At 43.9% G+C, this 18,994-nt stretch overlaps 1 protein-coding gene across 5 annotated transcripts in view; it reads right to left on the bottom strand.

Moving 5' to 3' along the window:
* Positions 1 to 18,994, bottom strand: part of unc79 (unc-79 homolog, NALCN channel complex subunit) — a 32,950-nt gene that overhangs the window by 13,077 nt on the left and 879 nt on the right. For 4 of the 5 annotated variants that reach the window (XM_076018113.1, XM_076018111.1, XM_076018112.1 and 1 more), the window contains exons 2-25: positions 17,532 to 17,652; positions 13,718 to 14,031; positions 12,765 to 12,935; positions 12,509 to 12,604; positions 12,372 to 12,427; positions 11,755 to 11,884; positions 11,534 to 11,598; positions 9,854 to 9,942; positions 9,428 to 9,468; positions 9,134 to 9,162; positions 7,773 to 8,002; positions 7,476 to 7,647; positions 7,120 to 7,350; positions 6,203 to 6,393; positions 5,182 to 5,305; positions 4,537 to 4,677; positions 3,894 to 4,109; positions 3,174 to 3,401; positions 2,855 to 2,996; positions 2,487 to 2,566; positions 2,240 to 2,388; positions 2,008 to 2,165; positions 523 to 704; positions 62 to 263 (exon numbers count right to left, since the gene is read on the bottom strand). In XM_076018113.1, the coding sequence (XP_075874228.1) occupies positions 62 to 263; positions 523 to 704; positions 2,008 to 2,165; positions 2,240 to 2,388; positions 2,487 to 2,566; positions 2,855 to 2,996; positions 3,174 to 3,401; positions 3,894 to 4,109; positions 4,537 to 4,677; positions 5,182 to 5,305; positions 6,203 to 6,393; positions 7,120 to 7,350; positions 7,476 to 7,647; positions 7,773 to 8,002; positions 9,134 to 9,162; positions 9,428 to 9,468; positions 9,854 to 9,942; positions 11,534 to 11,598; positions 11,755 to 11,884; positions 12,372 to 12,427; positions 12,509 to 12,604; positions 12,765 to 12,935; positions 13,718 to 14,031; positions 17,532 to 17,652 (3,558 nt within the window). The remainder of the gene's footprint in view (positions 1 to 61; positions 264 to 522; positions 705 to 2,007; positions 2,166 to 2,239; positions 2,389 to 2,486; positions 2,567 to 2,854; positions 2,997 to 3,173; positions 3,402 to 3,893; positions 4,110 to 4,536; positions 4,678 to 5,181; positions 5,306 to 6,202; positions 6,394 to 7,119; positions 7,351 to 7,475; positions 7,648 to 7,772; positions 8,003 to 9,133; positions 9,163 to 9,427; positions 9,469 to 9,853; positions 9,943 to 11,533; positions 11,599 to 11,754; positions 11,885 to 12,371; positions 12,428 to 12,508; positions 12,605 to 12,764; positions 12,936 to 13,717; positions 14,032 to 17,531; positions 17,653 to 18,994) is intronic. The other variant, XM_076018115.1, reaches the window with a different exon arrangement.

Here is an 18,994-nt window from a genome sequence, read left to right as displayed (position 1 = left end):
ATTGAACCTAGTTGTTTGTTAAGTGTGCGGCGCTCTGAGGAAAAACCCATGTGCAACCTACTAGTGGGGAAGGGAAACTCCTTGTTGCAGTCCAGGTGCAGCTGAGCTTCCAGAGAGAGCGTCTCGAAGCGGTTGACAAAGAATTCCCAGCTGAGGGCGGGAATATCTTTCTTCAGGAAATGCAGCAGCAGCAGCTTGCTGAGGATGATGGGCCGATCCCGCACGACAGTGTCAAACTGGAAATCCAGGCACAGGCACAAACCCTGGAATTACAAATAGCACAGGCATTTAATTGAACTGTTCACACACATACACAAATCCATCCATCCATCCATCCATTGTCAATACCCGCTTGTTCCTGAACTCAGGGTCAGGGGGCATGCACAAATCAGTAAACACATAACGAAACACATCAGGCTGTATTAGACGGAAGATTTTTAGAATGCAGCAAAAGTAAAGCATATTGCAAGATTAGTCTTGCAAAACTGAGGTCAGGACAATTTCAAAATCACTTAAGGTGACCTGCAGGGATGGCCTCTTGATGGTGTCCAGCAGCAGTCGCGCCCTGGTGGCCACCGCTGGGTTAACATCCTCCACAGAGGCCAGGAAGCAGCAGAAGGCGTGAGCCAGCGAATACTTCAGCAAGTGGTTTTTCGTCACCGCCCCGATGTCCAGAAACCGACAAAGTACTGCAACCTTCTCCACTGGCAGCAAGAAAAAGTGGAGCAAAAGCAAGATTATTAGTAGGAGGTACATATTTTAAAAGCCTTCGCCTCCCAAACATACCCACTATGTTGGCTAGACAGTATAAGTATCTGCTGCCTATGTTTCCATTGAATTATGCGTGTTTATAATGCAGAGAGTGTGTGCTAATGCACAGAGTTCTGGAAAACTGCACTTTATTATGCCAAAAAGGGACCAGTTACCTCATTCACACCACCTCCAGACTATTGACGACAAGGATGTAGCAGGTAATTTAAACAGAGAACTTTTACAGGACAGAGGGATACACAGGGGGGTAATTATTATGGATGTTTTTGATGATGGGAGGTCAGAGTCTGGGATGAGAACTAAAGATCAGAAAACAGGCATAATACAAGAATCGTGTCCAAATGTGATGGCAGTAATGTCGCAGTGTATTTGTCGCTGCAGTTTTCGGCAACAGAAGACAGTGACTCCATTGTGCGGGGTAACCAAGGAATTTGTTAACTGGTTTATTTTCTAAAACATAATCCCAGTAATTTCAGTGTCATGATTCATACTGAAATCTAAAAATAGTCTCCATACTCCCTAAACCTGAATTCACCCCTGAATGAAAAATAATAAGCAACTTTGGCCACTAGGTGTCAGACATCCCAGAGCGGTGATGTGACTGCCTTTTCCTAAAATGTAAAGTTTAAAGGATGCACAATTACAGTACATTCACGTACATATTTGCATACATGCACACTCTAAGCAACAAACTATCTGGACATTTTTACTTATGTTTGGTGCAGCTGCAAAATCAGGATGCGCCTCCAAATGCATCTACCCCACATTGTGACAAAAGACCTGTCCCCTGTCTCAAGGTCACACGGCTACTCTCTGCCAATCACAGGGCGATAAAACCCTTATTAATCCCACAATTCCTCTTTGCCGCTTGTATGAGCCCCGTGGTTACCATGACAACAGAAATGGGTGCTGTGGTTTCACTGTATATCCTAGATTACCTGGAGGTCCACGTATAAAGCATTGTTTCATTCATCAAGACTAAGAATTGAGCAGTGAAATTATTAGGTGAATTATTTTATAAACCTGATCCTAAAACTATATAATGCATGTAATAAAGAAAAACAATTAAATAAAATTAATTATTCATTCTGACTTCATGTAACTAAAAACTAAAGATTCCAGTTTGTTGCCAGTTCATTGTGTGTCAGCATATAAACTTAATCAAATCACTTTGCGATGCTAATTCAGACCTTACGAACAGAAAGGAAGTTGTCACACTGCAGGTTGGCCTCTTACCTGCCTCGAACCGAATCTTCCAGTCTTTGCTGTTGAAGTTGGAGTTGATAAGGTTCCAGAAGATGTCCGCCCCATTTGACAGCGAGAGGGCGTGAAGAAGCTGCGGCACAGCCAGCGAGGCCAGCTGACAGAACTCTGACTTCAACATAGACCACAGACTGAAGGACAGACCCCACATTAGACAAGATTTACTGCAACCCTTCATCAGTCTTATGTCTGGTTACAAACACACCTCGGGATGAGCATTTTCTCCTGGACGTAGGCCAGAAACTGAGGGTGATCCTTGCGGGCGAGGTACAGACATTCTCCATGGAGGCAGAGGATCTTCAGGCAGTTCATCATGTTGAACAAGATGTCAGGCTCCTCAAACTTGGACATTTCCTGAAAAAAAAAAAAAGAAAGCAAGAAAGATAAGCCACTCAGACTCTCTGAGCACATTCAGATTAAAATAATAATGTGAATATTCAGTTATTTTAGACCTGCAGAATTGTGTATATGAGCCTCAAAGGCACAGGGAGCTGCTGGTAGGAGAACTTGGTGTCGGAGTTATTCTTAATGGCTGGAAGGAAGAAGACAGTGTCACTGTTGAAAAATAGAAAGACAAAAACAGACACCAAAGAAGTACCAGTCCAACATCTGTGCTATGTTTAAATTATCACTTTTCTTAGCAATATGTGACAACCATATTACCTAGAACAACATACACTTTTTCTCAAAACAAAGTTCTCGTTTACGTTCCAATCGGGAATCTCCGGATGCTAATCGTTGAAAAAGGATTATCATTAGTTCTGGGGCGACAGATACACAACTGCTATTGGAAAACACTGTGTACAAAGGGGATACGCACGTGCATTATCAGGGGAATGGTTAATGGGGTTGTCAGTGTGTGGTCCACTCGGGTTGCCTGCTTCCTCGCTTCCATTCTCCGCCCCGAGAGAGAAATCTGGCTGGGACAGGAGCAGCGTCTCCTCCAAACTGTCGGTCGGCTCCTGCAGATCGAACACAACCGTTGTCAACATGTCTGAGTCATAGCGCATTTCACGTGTATCTTCCAACTACATGCACAGTATTGCTTTTGATCAATTTCTTTCTCTCCCTCAAACCTTGACCTTCACTCACGCAGGCCGGCTGTTTGTGCGTTTACCACATAAATATTTATCTCTCACCACAAGGCGTATTTCCTCCCGGGGGGTCAGTCTCTCCAGGAGCTCGCAGCCCAGCTGGTAGCACAGGATACTGGATTGGCACAGGCTACATTCCAGGGCCTTCTCATCCTTCTGGCAGGTGTGCGAGCCGCCCCACGGGGCCTGGAAGACGTTGTTGATGATGCCCACAATGTCTTTCCCCAGGCTGCTGTCGAGCCCCAGCATCACGCCGTCATCCTGAAGCTCCATCTGGGGGACACGGCAGAGGGAGCCATGAAGGCAGGAAGACTAGAGGCGGAGCCAGGCAACGCTCACTTTGCCATGTTTGCACCCCGTGTGCCACTTTTACTATACTATTTTACTTTGATATAATAGCAGGACTTTTTGACTTTTTAACTAAGAGAAAAGACAGAGTTTATACCATACCAACCCTATAATTTCACCACTACCTCAAACACTGACGCACAGCACAGTATATATATTTGTATTTTGTCCTATTGTAATTGTTCAAAGTGTATTATTTTTTACTCTATGTAATTCTGTCTGTGTTCTTCTGTGTGTATTTTATATGCTGCTGGGGAACTGCAACTTCCCCATCGTGGGATAATAAACTTTATTCTTCTTCTTGCTCCTAAAAAAAGACTGCATTATAACATTTTTATCAGCAGTGAGAACGACAAGCAGTTTTATCAACATGATTGCAACTTCTTTAACCACCGCTGACACAGGCAGTCAGGTTACCTGCTTCAGGATGAGATCAAACATGAGGATGAAGCAGCCGAGGTTCATGTCATCATCCTCACAGTCCAGGTCGAGAGCGCAGTGGCCCGTGGCGTGGCCAAGGTTTTTAAAGGGGCTGCAGCGCAGGGGGCTGCGGAACGGGCTCCGGAAGGGGCTGGGGAAAGGGCTGAGGGTGTTGTGTTGGCCCCGGCGACCTGGATCTGACACCACGCTCACCTGCAAATCAAAAGATTTCCAACCGCAAGTTAAGGATGTGGGCTTTTACACGTTGAAATTTTATTTTTTTGGATTATCAATATTTCCCTCCCGGAAAATGTGTTCAGTATTGCGCGACCATAAATTTCAGTGATGGCTCGGCATCACAGTCAAGTTCAATTAAGCCCTTTACAGGAGCTATATTTAGGCTCTTGCAGTTACTATGGCAACATACAGTACATGCCTGTGAATGGAGGCGGGAAGAGCAAAGAAACGTGCACTTCCTCTACTGAAATATGGCTCCATTACACAGCAGAAAACATCATGTGAGGTAATTCGGCATTAATACAAAGAATTGCATATTTTTTGTAAACTTGAAAAAATAAATAAATTCACTCATCTTAAAAAAACAAAAAAAACACTGTCTCTCTCTCTCTCTCTCTTTTACCCTGCGAGGCCCCGTGTTGCCGGATAGATCCGATGCCCGTGCCTTCCTCTGATTGGCCAGCTCCTTCAGGGAGTTGACTCCATCAGAGAACATCCCAATCAGCAGCTGAAGAGGCACCACAATGTCCAGTTCTGATAGAACCTAGGTTCATAAAAGATACACAGACACCGTAGGAGTCAAACTGAACTGAGAGTGGAAAGTGGACTGTCTACTATGTTGTTATATGTGGTTTAATTTTGCATAGTCAGTCAGATAAGAACACTGTTAACTTTTAACATCGGAATGTTGTGGCAAAGTTTTTCACTTCTCCGCATTATTCAAATGTGATCAAACGAATCCCGTTACCGCTTGATCATGGTTGTGTCAGAAAACTTGAAACTGATCCATGTTCACAGGGCTGCAAGCTGTGACTGCATATGGGTTGAAAGACAAAATCCCTCCTATCTCTTTCTCTCTTGGTGTTTCTCTGTGACCCAGATCCATGTTCTGCACGGGCCCCTGCCCAGACTCTCACACTCTGCGACAACCTGTTCACTTCACACTCACCGTGGACAGAACCACAGGATACCAACTGGACACAAGAAAATGAGTCTCTGTGCGTGCGTGTGTGCATGTGTGTATGTGTGAGCGTGCACGTGCACTTACATGCAGCCACAGCAAAGCCTGCTCTTGAACAGAGGCTGGGTAGCCCGAGAACCTGCAGCTAATGAAGCCAAACATTTCCTCCATGGAGAAGGGCAGCGGGCACAGCTCGATGTCAAACATCTTACTGTGAGAAAGAGATGAAAATGACATGAAATGCAACATTTACACCTTTTCTTTTTGTGATGTTACTTATAATGGCACAATGTTATTATTTAATAGTTACTCCAAGAAATTATGCCATGAACAAATTGTTGAGGAGATGAATAACCAAGAATCTTTTAATTTTGAAGACATAAATGGAATTTATTTTTGATCAGATTGAAGTAAAAACCAATTTATTTAATTCTTCAGCAAACAGGAGAGAAACAGTATTTTTTTTTCCAGCTTATTTTTGGAGTTACTGTATGTGCAGTGAAAACAAGTTAGCATTTGCTAATTGATGACCAATCGACATTTGTTTCGCTTTTAGCTGATGACACGAACGTCAGCCCAAAATACACCATCTGCTTTAAGAGTGAGATTTTTTGTTGTTGTTGCATCATGCATTATAGACTACTTGAGAGATGTTTTAAGTCAAACTACTCTCTCTTTGGCTGATCAAACTCAGCAGATGGAGGCTCAAAACTAAGCTCCCCTTTTTTTACATCAAGATGTCATTTATCTTTAATGCTTTCATGGCTAAAAATACACAACTGCCGTCAAACTGCTTTAAAGCTGCACTGAAAGTAACAACCATTTTCTTAAAATAAAAAATATGATGTGCTGCAGATATCAAATGCACTTATTGTAGCTGTGGAAGTCAAGTTGGCCTGACACTTTGGTCAAATCTGTGAGTTTTGATGGGTGATGTTTTTTAAATAAGATGTCATAGTTCACTTCCTGGACAATATAGGTGTTGTTTGATATTTAAGGTAAATGTATACCTTTGTAAATAAATACTTATCTGTGCATTAATACTGACAAACATCCATGTTGCCATTCGAGTGACTGATTAACAAGCATTTTGAGTCAGCGGATGTACCTGAGCACTTCCCGGAACTCTTTCAGCTGGTGGTCGGGAACCTCTGTGCGGATGGCCTCCAGCCATTCAGGCATGAAACACTCCCATAGCGGTTGACTGATGACATTGTAGGGTATGAGACAGAGGATCCGGTTCAGGCCCTCCTTCAGCTGGGTAACTGTGCTACATGATTTGTCCCAGTATCCTCCCACCTGGGGAAAAATGTGTGAATGGCCTGGCTCAGTTTGAACTCAACCAGGAGAGGTCAGGCAAGAGCATGTCATTTAAAAGACACAGCTAATGTGACATGCGCGCATTGAGGTAAGTGGGCACTGTTTCTGCAAAGTTTCATGTGTGCCGCTTTTTATTATGATTTTGTTCTTTTTGTTCCTAAAATCCTTACTTGCATTAAATGTGGCACAGCAGATGGAATGTTTTCACAATCATATTGATTAATCTTGCATATTAGTTTAGTAAAGAGCGCATTTGTAAAGGAAGAGGCAAAACCTGACGGGACAATCTATTGCTTTTAAGTCGGCCAACTCAATTTTACACTACTGTAAGTTCAGCCAGTTTGCAACTGCTCAGGGCTCATATCGGTACCAAAGCTAAAATAAACCACGCATGGCCACCCTGTGGCAACCCACTGTATGATTCATTGTTTAAACTGAATCATAGAGTGGTGTGACAGTCATTGTTTTAATAGTTAAATCAACACTGATTTTAATTTAGCCTCCGCAACTTTCCTCTTATTTTAGCAGCTAAGCTAATCTCCTTCCAGGAGTTTTGTGGGCTACTGGCGTCAGTCACTTCCTGGTTTCATCATTACTAAAAGGTGGTTGGTTTACACTTAAAAACGGGTTGAAAATGCTTTCTGCTGGAGCTTTAAGAAGCTTTGAGTTCATGTTTCCTCTTTGACGCGTAAGTGCCTGCCTTACCCTGGCAAACTCGACGGGTTTGGGCAGCAAGCACATGACCATGACGTCAAAGCGCACGTCGCACACCGTCTTCAGCCACTTGGTCACAAACTGAGGCTTTAGCTTTTCCACCAGACTTCCCACCTCGTCGTCCATCATGTAGGCGGTGGAGTGAAACCACTGGAAGACCATGCTAACCAGCCGCGCCAGACTCTCCGTGGGCGTGTTCTCGTTGGGCGTGCACAGGCTCACCTGCACGGAAAGAGGACGAGGTCCTAATCAATGAGGCGAGCGTGGATTCAACAGAGATAAGACTGCGCACACACATGCACAGTCTTATCTCCCGTCAGACGCGGTAAACGCCGGTGATTACCCACCAGGAACCAGATGCCAAACTGACTGAGGAGCCGCTGGTCATGCTGGTCGTCCTCCTTGTTATCAAACTCAATGTTGTCGAGGGAGTGGTGGGAGGAGGAGAGGCCCATCTGACGGCGCCTGTTCAGCTCAAACTCACGCTGCTCGGCGTGAATTTCTGCTTCCTTTAAGAGACTGAGGAGGGGAGGCGAGAGGGAAGGGAACAGCAGGGAAGAATGAAAACGTACGCGTCTAGATTGACCGCATCGACTTTTAATAATGCATGTGTAATTGAAGGGTTTAATTGTTGCGCAGTGCACCTTATCACAGCCTCCACCGTGCACACCAGCTCCTCGGCTCCACACTCGCGGGTGTTGATGGGAGGAGGCGAGGTCTGGTACAGATGGGTCTCCGCCGCAGCCCCCACCTCGCTGCTGTGGTGGTTGACATGGCAACGCTTGCAGTAGCGGACTGGCCGGTTGCCATGACGTCCACAGCAGCCAGCGGAGAAGCAGGTGACCACCGCCCGCCTTACGTGGGAACTACAGTTCTATCACGCCGAAAGAAGACAGGGAAATGGGCATGAGAGGTTTTTATGGTTTGTGTTCCCGGCAATGGCCAGGAAAATATAACCATGCTGGGAACACTGCGGACTGGCGAATTACCTAAACCTGAGTTGGACCTGGGAAGCTTGTCTGACCATGAGCACTCAACCCTCTTACATTCGTATGTGTAGAGAGACGTTTTTCTGTCCGTAGCTGCAGTAGTTTAAAAAGTCTTTATGTTTCCCCGTGGTGTCTCAGGTTTCTAAAAATAAAAAGCATGGCACAAGAGAGGCATTCTAATCTGATCAGCCTCTAATCTTGTGCCATTAGGGGGATGGAGTGTTCCCTATCAAATTAACATATCTGTCCTCTGCTGGAGAGTTCTCCCATCAGCCATAGCTTTTAACAACGATAGTAATAATAATAAAAACACTGTCCTGATTTTACCAATGCTGTTGACATTTACAATATGTTCTATATCAGGTATACAGTTGTATTTATAGGTTGCTATTTTCATTTTAAGAGTAAAGTCTTACATAATGATGATGATGATGATGATGATGACAGACGTGGTGCAAACGCTTAAGTGGGAGTTTTAAAGGGAGTGTGATGAGGGCTGATCAGACGCTGAGATCTGTTATGAAGTGATGGACAAACCAGGATGTAGGCCAGCTGTCTCCATCCGGACAATAGCAGGCAGCTGCTCAGAATACCTGAGATCCAGCACCTCCCTGGAAACCAGCGGGGGAGCTCTTGCCCTCAGCACAGCGTCCAATAGCAGCAAACAAACATCACGCCTCAGCAGGTTCATTTAAATAGGTTTTAGTCTTAACTCAGTGCTCCAGTGTTTGAATGGGTGGGGGAAAAAATCTGGTCCATGCGGAAAAATATCTTGCTGTGGTTCAGAAGCAAAAAATGTAATTCATTAAGTGTCAGCTTTAACTGCATTACAGTGATACTGGTTTAATTTGGCTGTGGCAAGATTTCATTAAAAATGTAATTTGTCTTCCATATGAAGAAACACTGGATGCCTGAGATATTATGATTATGATCATAACATAATGCAATGGGACAAATACTTATTATGGGCAACTTGCATAGTAACAGTGATATTAATGTGCTTTACAATGGCTTACCTTCTTTTGACAAATTGCAGATATCTCTGCTGCAATGAAAGTCACATGCAAATAGTGTTCAGATTGCAAACTGACTTGCATTATGGCTTTTAAAACACAGCATAAGTTAAAATGTTTTTTTTTCCCAGGTAAAATTAACATGGAAAAGCTGATCCATTGAACCTGGTGACATGTAGTGTCTAAAACTGCAGTGTGTTTTCTAGGTGATTCAGAATTTATTTTATTTTTTACAGGCACTTTACTGTAAAGACATCCCATGGGAGACAGACTGGAAGGAGGTCAAACACTCCATACCTTGAGGCAGGAGAACATCGACGAGCCATTCAGCGTGGTCTCTGAAAAGGCAAGAGAAATGTTTAGACGAAGATTGATTTACGCACACGCTGACTTGCACACGCGCACATCAGTCTTAGCTTTGTTCCACACTGCAGGGACATTACTTATTCTTGACTGTAAAGGGAAAACAACAGCGTCACAGCCATGTAATTATAACAAAAACTGTACTCTGGAGAAAAGAGAAACAAGTGGCGGCATGGCTTTGTGATGATGATCTCATTACAGGCGCTGGGGAATTGTGTAACCATAGTGATGTATTTCTCCTGTGGGTTAAAGTGCAGAATAATGAGGTGGACCAGAGGGGGATGCATGATTGGAACAGCAACTTATTGATGGCGGTGGGGAGGATCCAGTGGGAGGAGAAGGGAGGCAACCAGTGCTTACCCTGCTATCCTCTGGCTGCACTCTTCACATATATAAAGAGGAGGGGGCTTGTCTCCCAGCGCAACAGAAAGGGTGGGGTCAATACACATCTGTAAGGCAAGAGAAGCTCTGTAAGAAACTGGGACTGGTATTAAAAAGTGAACTTGCTATTAAAAAGTGAACTTGCTGATACTTTCATGTTCCATTTTCATGCAAAAGAGGAGATTAATGTGTTTCTTTTTAGCTGTTCAGCTAAATGACAGGGAACAAAAAAATACACGTGTGTTTTACAGCGATAAAGCAGCGACTACTAATAAGAGTTGTGTTTTCATTCACATATTCTAAGCTTAGATTTACATAAAGATTGCATCCGCTTGCGAGGTGGCACTTAAATTGTTCCACCACGTTTAAAACAATAGGCCAGAATGAGGATCTGCCCAGAGGTTTTATGATGATTATTTGCAGCTCATATAGGACAGATGTGAGATTAGTTGGGACAACAAAGAACAGGGATTAACATTAATAATGTTTGCAATATGCTTTCTTATTATAAGATGCTGCTGAATCCTACACACGGGGCTTTTAGGTGATTGTGAATCATGGAACCATGACATTAATACAATTAGTTTTGAAACACAAGTTGAGCCAATGCTAATACCTCTGTTTAGAATCAACTCTTTGGCAATGAATGAGAGCCAGCGTATATTTACTTTAGATTTTTTTTTTGCTATTGTTTATTGTATTTTGTTATGTATTTTATCTTTAATATCAACACAACACCAATGCATTATTTATTCATGAGCATATAACCAAATCTTATACGTAATGGAAATGTTTTATTTATATAATCCATGTTTCAAGCCCTCTTGGTCTAATTTACAGCTAGATAGTCAATATATTTTTTAAGACTGACAGCTTAAAAGCTCTATAAGATTTGTTTTGCCAAACCTTGGCCTTTTTACTTAATTCTGTACAGCTTTGAAGTAATGCTGTGTAGTTTCAGTCTTCTCAAATCATATTTACATAGTAGTTGGAAGTCTATTTTATGACGTTAAGTGTAGCTTCTTCATTTCCCCTTTGTCAATATTTTCCAGTCGTCAGATAAAGAGAGCTTGTCCAATACGTCAATAGATACCTCCATATATAACCACCTGTGTGCGGTTGGCCGCACCCATATGCTGCACTCCGTTCTACTGCAACCTGTGCTCGGCCCCATGCTGCACCTCCGTCTTCACTGCCTCGGTGTTCAGATGGTGAGGTGTAATTTACTGTGCACACTCGCTGCCACCCTGCTCTCAAGGGCTGCTCAGGGTCATCGCTCCCAATTAAGGCCCCTCTCCAAAGCCCTGCCCCCCTCCCTGCTCCTGGTAATTGAAAGTCTGCGTCGCTGTTCTTTTTCTGTTTGTCACTTTTGAACACTGTTGCGTAAATGCAGACAGAGCTGGCAAAACAGAGCAGAAGCAGCGGAAACAGAGATTGGGTGTTGGGGGGCAAAAATGCTGATATCTTTGCTCTCTGTCAACAGCTTCTCAGAAACACATTTATTTACAGAGTGTCTCACAAAGGCAAACATGCCACGATGCTTGATAAAACGTAGGCTTCTGTCGCTGCTTTTCGCAGGTCCAAGCATTTAAAATCTCTGCACAGCACAACCATAACAACAGAGCTAATAAATCATTGAAGCTTTTGGACAGCCGTTACCTTGACGGCAGGTTTATTGATGGCATTGTGGCACTCAATGTGTTGACAGTGGATTGGGTTCCAGGCTGGTCCAGATAATTAAAAAGTGAGAGGAAAAATAGCAGCAAGGACGGAAGGAAGACATGAAGAAACATGGGTTAGTGGGATTGGTTAGGTCATTAGTCAGTTTAAGAAGGGTTAAAGCACCAGATGGGGGGAGGGGAGTGTGGTGAGATCCTGACCTGTGTACTGCAGCCCCCTGTATTCACTGATGGCTCCTGGGGGCTTCAGGTTGGGCCAGTAATGAAACAGCATCTGCACGGCTGGGGGCTTTACTTGGGACGGGCCATAGGAAATGACATACAGAAGATCCTGCACACAGTATGATATTAGCTGTTTTTTAAAAATAAAAATAATAAAAATAATAATAATGCATTTACTGTTCATGTAATGATTTTTCCTAACTTTCCTTTAAAATGTCCTGCAACAATTGTTAAATATTTTATTATAACCTCAGAACCTCCAGCCACAGAAAGAAAATACATCTTTGTGAATAGTCTGCTTAAAATGTAATATAGAACATTTTTGTTCCCCCCCCAAATATCAATAATTAAAAACTATCAACAGAGGAGATAATTAGTTGGTTTTACAATTGTATTACTCCATTTACTCAGACATCATGACCTATTTAGTGCTTTTTCATTTTTTCAGAGGTTAAACTGTCACACTGAGCAAAACCACCACCACTGCTACCACTACTGCACCGCTATGTTTCTCAAGTAGAGACTAGCCTGATCAGGGCATTGTAGCTTTCTCAATGCCTAACAACATCTGAGAGGTTAAATATGATGAGCGATACCTTCCACACTTCTTGTTTGTGCTTCATTAGACACTCCAACAATTGACAGTGATAAACTAGGAGGAAACAGACAATGATTTAATTACAGTTGCAGCCAGTGTTTCCGTCTGCGCTTCCAAGCCAGTGTGATAGATTACCTGGGTTTGAGGTGTACTGCATGGCAATCATAAGCATAGAGGAAGCAGACAAATTGACATAGGCTGGGACCCCTCCTTCCCTCCGGGTCGAGCCCACTGCAGAACAGCAAGAATAGGGAAGACAAAGAAAGAAAGAAAGTGACTGGTTTGATTTCTGTATGGTTTTAGTGGATTAAATGATGTCTTTGGTTCGTGAACAGTGTGGTTGATAAAGCCTGGAAAACCTGTTTTGCCAGGTGATAGGGTGGGTACTCACGTATAGCCATGGGGAGAAAAGAGGTGCTCAGGTACTCAATGATGTCTTTGTGAAGAAATGGGGGGAATGTGGCTAAAGTGGAGATCATAGTATAGGGCAAAGTGCTGAGAATATCATCACTGAGAAAGGGCAGGAGGCAAGTTGTAGTGTAAAATATGGACTGTCCCAGATCTGAGGAGAAAAGGAGAATGCACAGAGAGACAAAGAGAGAGATGCACAGACGCTCATTCAATACACAGTACATACAGTATCCACATACTGTATGCAGCCACAGAACATGATTTGAAACTTCACCCATTTCACATTATAACAGTGTGAGGGAGGGGGGGGTGGGAGAACACTTGGAATGTGGTGTTTGGCTGAGGGCGGTGAGGTTTCTATAAAAGCCACTGAACTAAGTTTGCCCTCAGGAAAAGTAGAGCATTCTAGTCGAGGAGATGAGCTTTCATGCTTTTGAGCTTTTTTTTTAAAAACAGCGGTAAAATATTCATGAGAAACAAGACTGACTGTGATGCAGCTTCGAGCCCGTGAAGAACATTGTGAAATTAAGTCATTCTCACATGATTCCTCAATGTACTGTTGCTTGACAACATGAAGTAAGTACAGAACATTGGTCTGCGTGCGCGCTTTCTCTTCCTCTAACTTATACACTCGCACATGACAACATTGGTTGAAACTCCTTCTCCGACTTCGACGCAACAAACATGCAGTCAAGAATGATACACAGAAGAGGAGGCCTATGTGTGGCGTGTCCAATGGCTTATGAGCGATTAAGTTGACGGGATCGATCCAGCGTGCTCCCAATCACCCCATGCAGCCCTCAAAGATCCTCAGCGGGACTTCTCTCCGTCCGTTACAAACCAGGCCAAAAAAGCAGCGGTGGCTTCATGCAGCTGCCAGACGGCTCGGAGATGATGATGACAAAACAGTGGTGCAACTGGGCCTTGACTCACCATGCTGACCGTGCTGCAGCAGGGGCACCAGGTCAAGCAGGGTCACGAGGGTCACATAGAGGCCCTGATAGTCCAGAGAGGGGTACTCTGAGAGCTGAGCGTCCCGACTCTGCTGCCCCTGCCCCCCGCGGTCTGACGGGGCATCGCGCAGAACGCTGTAAAGGAGGGAGCGAGTAACTGTAGGGTTGATGGAACTGACTTGTGGTCTTAGAGATGGGGTGAGTGGGAATGGCACAGGAAAAAGACACATGGTCATGGGCACGGCCAAATTGGAAGCTTCCTGGTTCTCCTTCCTGCCTGTGCGGGACAGAATGCTGCTCCGGGGTGGGAGGGGAGGGAAGGGGAGGGAGGGTAAGGGGGGGGAGGGAACAAGGGAAAAAAAGAGACAACAAAGACACAAAAAAACAGCACATTACATTGAAATGGCACTACAGAGACAGCGTAAATAGAAAAAAACAAACCCAGATAAACCCCACATAGGATGCAGTGTCTCACTATTTGCTGGCAATTTTATTTTTATTTTTTTGCCCACTTTGTCTGCTCAGAGTGACGTTGAGGTTCAATTTGTCTCGTCATCGTCTGCCTTTGTACTTGGGAACACAAAAAAAAACCATGAGCACGAACTGCAATGACCACTGCATCTCATGCGTATCTGGTGACAAGGAGCAAAACTATAAAAAATGGCATGTTTTCAGTGGCAACCCCATACTTCTCCAAAAAGGCACAGTGTAAAAACGACTGTCCCTCGATGGCTGCCGGCGTCCAATCAGCAAGGTCAGAGGCTACCATGTGAAAAGGCCAATGAGCCATGGAATTTGAAAAAGAGAACAGAAATTTCCTTGTCTTGAGTTGGGCTGTCAAGGATGGGAGTGACACCAAATTGGTTCGGGAAAATACAGAGGTGACACTTTTGAAACATGCTTCAGCCAGTAATAAACATGTGTGTGAGGGTAGATCAAGTGCTCCTGGGTCACAGCACATGTTTATTGCACCAGAGAAATAATGTCCGTATGCATACGTTATGATACTGTACCAGTATCATCGGGAGAAATAATGAGATTCAACAGGCATATGGATTCAGGTTTCTAAAATAAATGTCACAACTATTCTACGGTAGAGGAGAAACTATAATGAAAAAAGGAATAGGTTGTAATCGGGGGAGGGGGATGACTGGTAGCATCATGTGCGTGAGCTAATGCAGGATGGACAATTGTGTTTGCTGTCCCCTGGGGAAGGTGGTGGACATTGTCAAATTGTAAAAAAAAGGGGAGGAAAATCAAAAGGAAAAAACTAGTTGGGTTGAGTGTGGGGCGTCCAGGGTGGAGGAGGGGGGAGGGGGCCAGAGAGCATTGCTCTTTTTATTTGCACATTATAAAAGAGCTAAACTGATCTTGCAAGCAAATGGTTGAGATTTTTCACGAGAGCCCAGATTGTTACTCCATTTTATTTTGAAAGGTCACTCAAATAGTAGAGTTACAGCATTTCTGGCGAGTGAGAAAGGGGATTGGATCGACGTTTTTAACATGACATTTTATGCATAATGCTTGATAGCTTCATAGTCTTTGCATAGTCTTTATAGGTTCAACAGCAGAGTAGTAACATTTTCTGACGCATCCCCTCAAAGTTATACTCTGAGAGATTGGAGTCAGCGCGGATATATACATATATATATATCGCAAAAGCATTGTCGTGAACATCGTGAGCATCATTTTGCAACGACAAACCAAATCTCAGAGTATGACTTTTTCACTGCCCACTTCTCATATAGAAAACATCATTATATTTTGAACAATGAACAAGAGACATAAACAGACACGCACAAAACACTGAAACACATGGACGCAAAGACACATACATATGTGCTCACGTACAAACAAACTGCCACAAAGAAAAAATTTTACGACACACACACAAACACGACACGTAAAACACATGTAGAAATGCACTGGCACAGACACATGACATACATTGCCTGTCCAACCCTGCGCTGTCAATATACGAAATGTGTGCAAGCACTATTTCAGTCACACATTCAAACTCTGCTGCATTGACACTCAGGTGTGTGTGTGTTTGCGGCTGGAGCCAAGCTGTCCTGAGTCTAAAGTAGCATGAAAACAAACCGTGATTTCTCTCCCCTGCAGTTATTCTTTGGAGTGATACGGTTTGGCACGAGGTCAGCGCCGCTCACTGATGCAGAGAGCGCAGTCAGTTTGACTCGGAGAAACATGACAAAGCAATGCCTCGTCATTACAGAGGCATGTGTTAGTGACAGCGAGCGTACAAATACACAAAGGCTGCTTTACTTCAGTTTGGAATCTGACCTGTGCTGAACCTAAAATCAGTGCTCGAATCACCATCCTCCACCTCCACCTCCTCCTTCTTGAGCTACTTCTGTTTTTCTCGCCAGCAACATGACGCTTCCCTCACTTAGACTCAATTCTTTCTCTATTTTTTCCTTTCTCTCTTTTGCCTTGGCATTCTGATATGTCAGCCCAGACCTCAGAGAGCACAGGTGTATGGGGAATCTTGTCACTCCTGCCAAAGAAACCAGACCTCTGTACTGAGTTATTTAAAATGGTAATTTTGGGGAAAGTGGTTTTCATCTCTTGAAAGAGAAACTGTGAGAAATTCTGGTATACATTCATGACACTAGACTTCAGTGGACAAAAAAAATCCATTGAGATGACATTAAACCAACAGTTTGCCCAAACGTTCAATTTCAGCCAATTAACTCTCCTTTTTGGTTTGGGTATAATGGATTTAACCCATTCTGAAGTTTTACAAAGGATGAATTGTCAGAGACATATTATGTCTTTCTCTAGGTGTTAATTTACTCTGAGAGTGAGTAGTTAATGAGTGTAATTTCAACTCTGGGTATTTATAACTGTAACTAACTATGGGTAACCATCCCTTTAAGATCTGCTGAACAAATCTCTGTCATACACTGCCTATGCCACAAATTAGATGGCATGTTTATATAAGTAAAGGGTGCTCAATCGTCCTTTGACAAATTCCACTTCATCGAAGCCACATTATGAGTTTCACCAAGCAGAGGAATAATCCTTAAGGGCATTGCAGGCAAAAGTGTACAATTGAGGCCAGCTGCCAGTCTCACGTAGATTGAATCCTAAGCTGATAATAATAATAATAAAACTGGGGCATACAAGTTCTGCCAGTAATCTCACCCTCTCTGTAAATTAGCTAATGAGACAGGGCAGCGCTCGAGCCGCTGCTGAAGGCGGGGAGACTAAACCAAGTCAAATGACACAGCCCAAAAAAATAAAGACGTTTCTCAGAAAGACTAAAACGTGGAGAGACACTCTGCAAAAAGAGATGTGTCAACATGGCTGCCTACTTGACCTGTGCTCAAGGAGGAAATGACATGCTGTTCCATCCCGAGCCTCTGAAAGAGCCCAGGGGAGCAGACTGACCCTACAACTGCAGAGCCGGAGGAGCTGCCCTCGCCAGAGGTCACTGCGGGAAGGACAATACAGCCCCCGTAGGGAGACGTTCAGCTAACAGCTGGCCACAGAATCAATAAACATCACGGAGTCTAATTCATCTGCTTGAAAATATTCAAAACAAATTCATCTCTCTTCACGACCTGTCCTGCTTCATCTATCTCCAGAAACCAAGTAGACTTTTTGGCCACAGCCTTAGCTCGCTCCCTAGTTTTATATGAGCCTTTCACTTTCTGTCCTCTCCTCCTTTGTGTGTTCAAGCAAATGTGTTAATCTGATCATGACTTGTGGCTAAATATCAAACATTCTACAGTCTGTTACTTCACCTGTTGTCTCCAGAGCAGGGTACTTACCTGAGCAGGGTTTGCGAAAAGTATTTCAGTGTGTTTGCAATGTCTGTTCCGGAGGGCACAGGGTAAATATTGTGTTGCACACGGTTCTGATACTCTTGCAAGTATCGTATCTTAGAGGCAACTGGACAAAATAAAGAGCAGAGTAACAGACAAAATCAACACCAGCATGAATCTCATGGTGGGCAAAACATACGTACTTGAGCACAAAAGAATTCATGTAAGACACGGGGCAGAACGCAACAGAGAATTATCGGGTCAAACAAAGAGACTCGTGTTCCCATGGCTGTCTGGCCTCCAACAGGTGACCTTTTTGGTAAAACAGCAGGGTCGCCGGAAGCCCTGGAGGAGGCGGTGAACTAATGTGTACAGTAGCAGGCCCAGTGGATGAAAGGTTGCGGGTTCAAGTTCCAAGACAAGCTGGGAGAAGATTGCTGGAAGGGGTGGCGGGGGGTGAGCGTGAGAGAGCGCCTGTAATCCCTCCTAGTGTCCTAGTGATGGGCTCTGAATACAAGTTAAAAAATCATCAGGGTGAGTGGGTGATCGCTGACCTATTTTTCTGTGACTTTGGGCTGTATTCTTTTGCTTCCTTCCCTGACCTGTAAATGACAAATCCCAAAATAAAAATAACAGCTGCAGGCTTTTGGGTGATGAAAGCCTGCGCTGCGAGGCATGGAGTTGCACGCAGCAGCTTGCTCTCTTCTTCAAGGTCTCCTATCGAGCCTGATGAGAAGATCTTTGCTTGCCATTGCAGGGAGGGGGACCCAATCAGGGGCGGCCACAAGGTGGCCTCAGAGGCAGGAGGGACCACCTGGATTAGGGGGTCGTTGTCACTAACCTGCCAGAGGTAGCCCTGCCCCTTATGACATCTTAAAGGGGCTGATCTCCACAGCTCTGGATAGCATACACTTTGTGACAAGTACAGCAAGAAAAGGAATAAAGGATGGATCATTCTCATATTACTGTTGTCAACGTTGTTAATTTGACTTTTGTATGATGTGGGACTCGAGTGCATTTCAGATTTTATATTTGACTTGATAGTTGCCTTTATTGATTATGTTCTTTTGTGCTTCATGCCTTTAAAAATAAAGGTGCAAATGCATGTTTTTCTTATTCTGGCCCAATTGATTCTTCAGCATATTGGCTATTGAACACTGTCAACAACACAATTTTTACATCATTCAAATGAGCGAAGTAAAACAACAAGTCCAATCCAACAGTTTGTGTCTAAAACAACACCTGGAGGGAGACGTGATAATTTGAATTCATGTTGTGCAGATGCATTCAACCATCGGAGCCCAGAGGCTTGTGGTGTCCACCTGTTTCAACCAATCGGAGGAAAAGAGGATCACATCCACATTAGTGATCAATCTAACGCCTCCATATTGTTCAGCGAGGATTCTGCCAGGTCGACCTTGAATGCAGCAGCACAACCCCGCTTTTCGCACGCCCCCCCTCCCAACTAC

Source organism: Nelusetta ayraudi, unplaced genomic scaffold, assembly GCF_046127955.1.
Source record: "Nelusetta ayraudi isolate G7.1 ecotype Tasmania unplaced genomic scaffold, CSIRO-AGI_Nayr_v1 ptg000007l, whole genome shotgun sequence".
In the NCBI taxonomy this organism is placed as follows: domain Eukaryota; kingdom Metazoa; phylum Chordata; class Actinopteri; order Tetraodontiformes; family Monacanthidae; genus Nelusetta; species Nelusetta ayraudi.
Note: the sequence above shows the minus strand (reverse complement) of the source record. Positions and strands in the feature narration are given on the sequence as shown.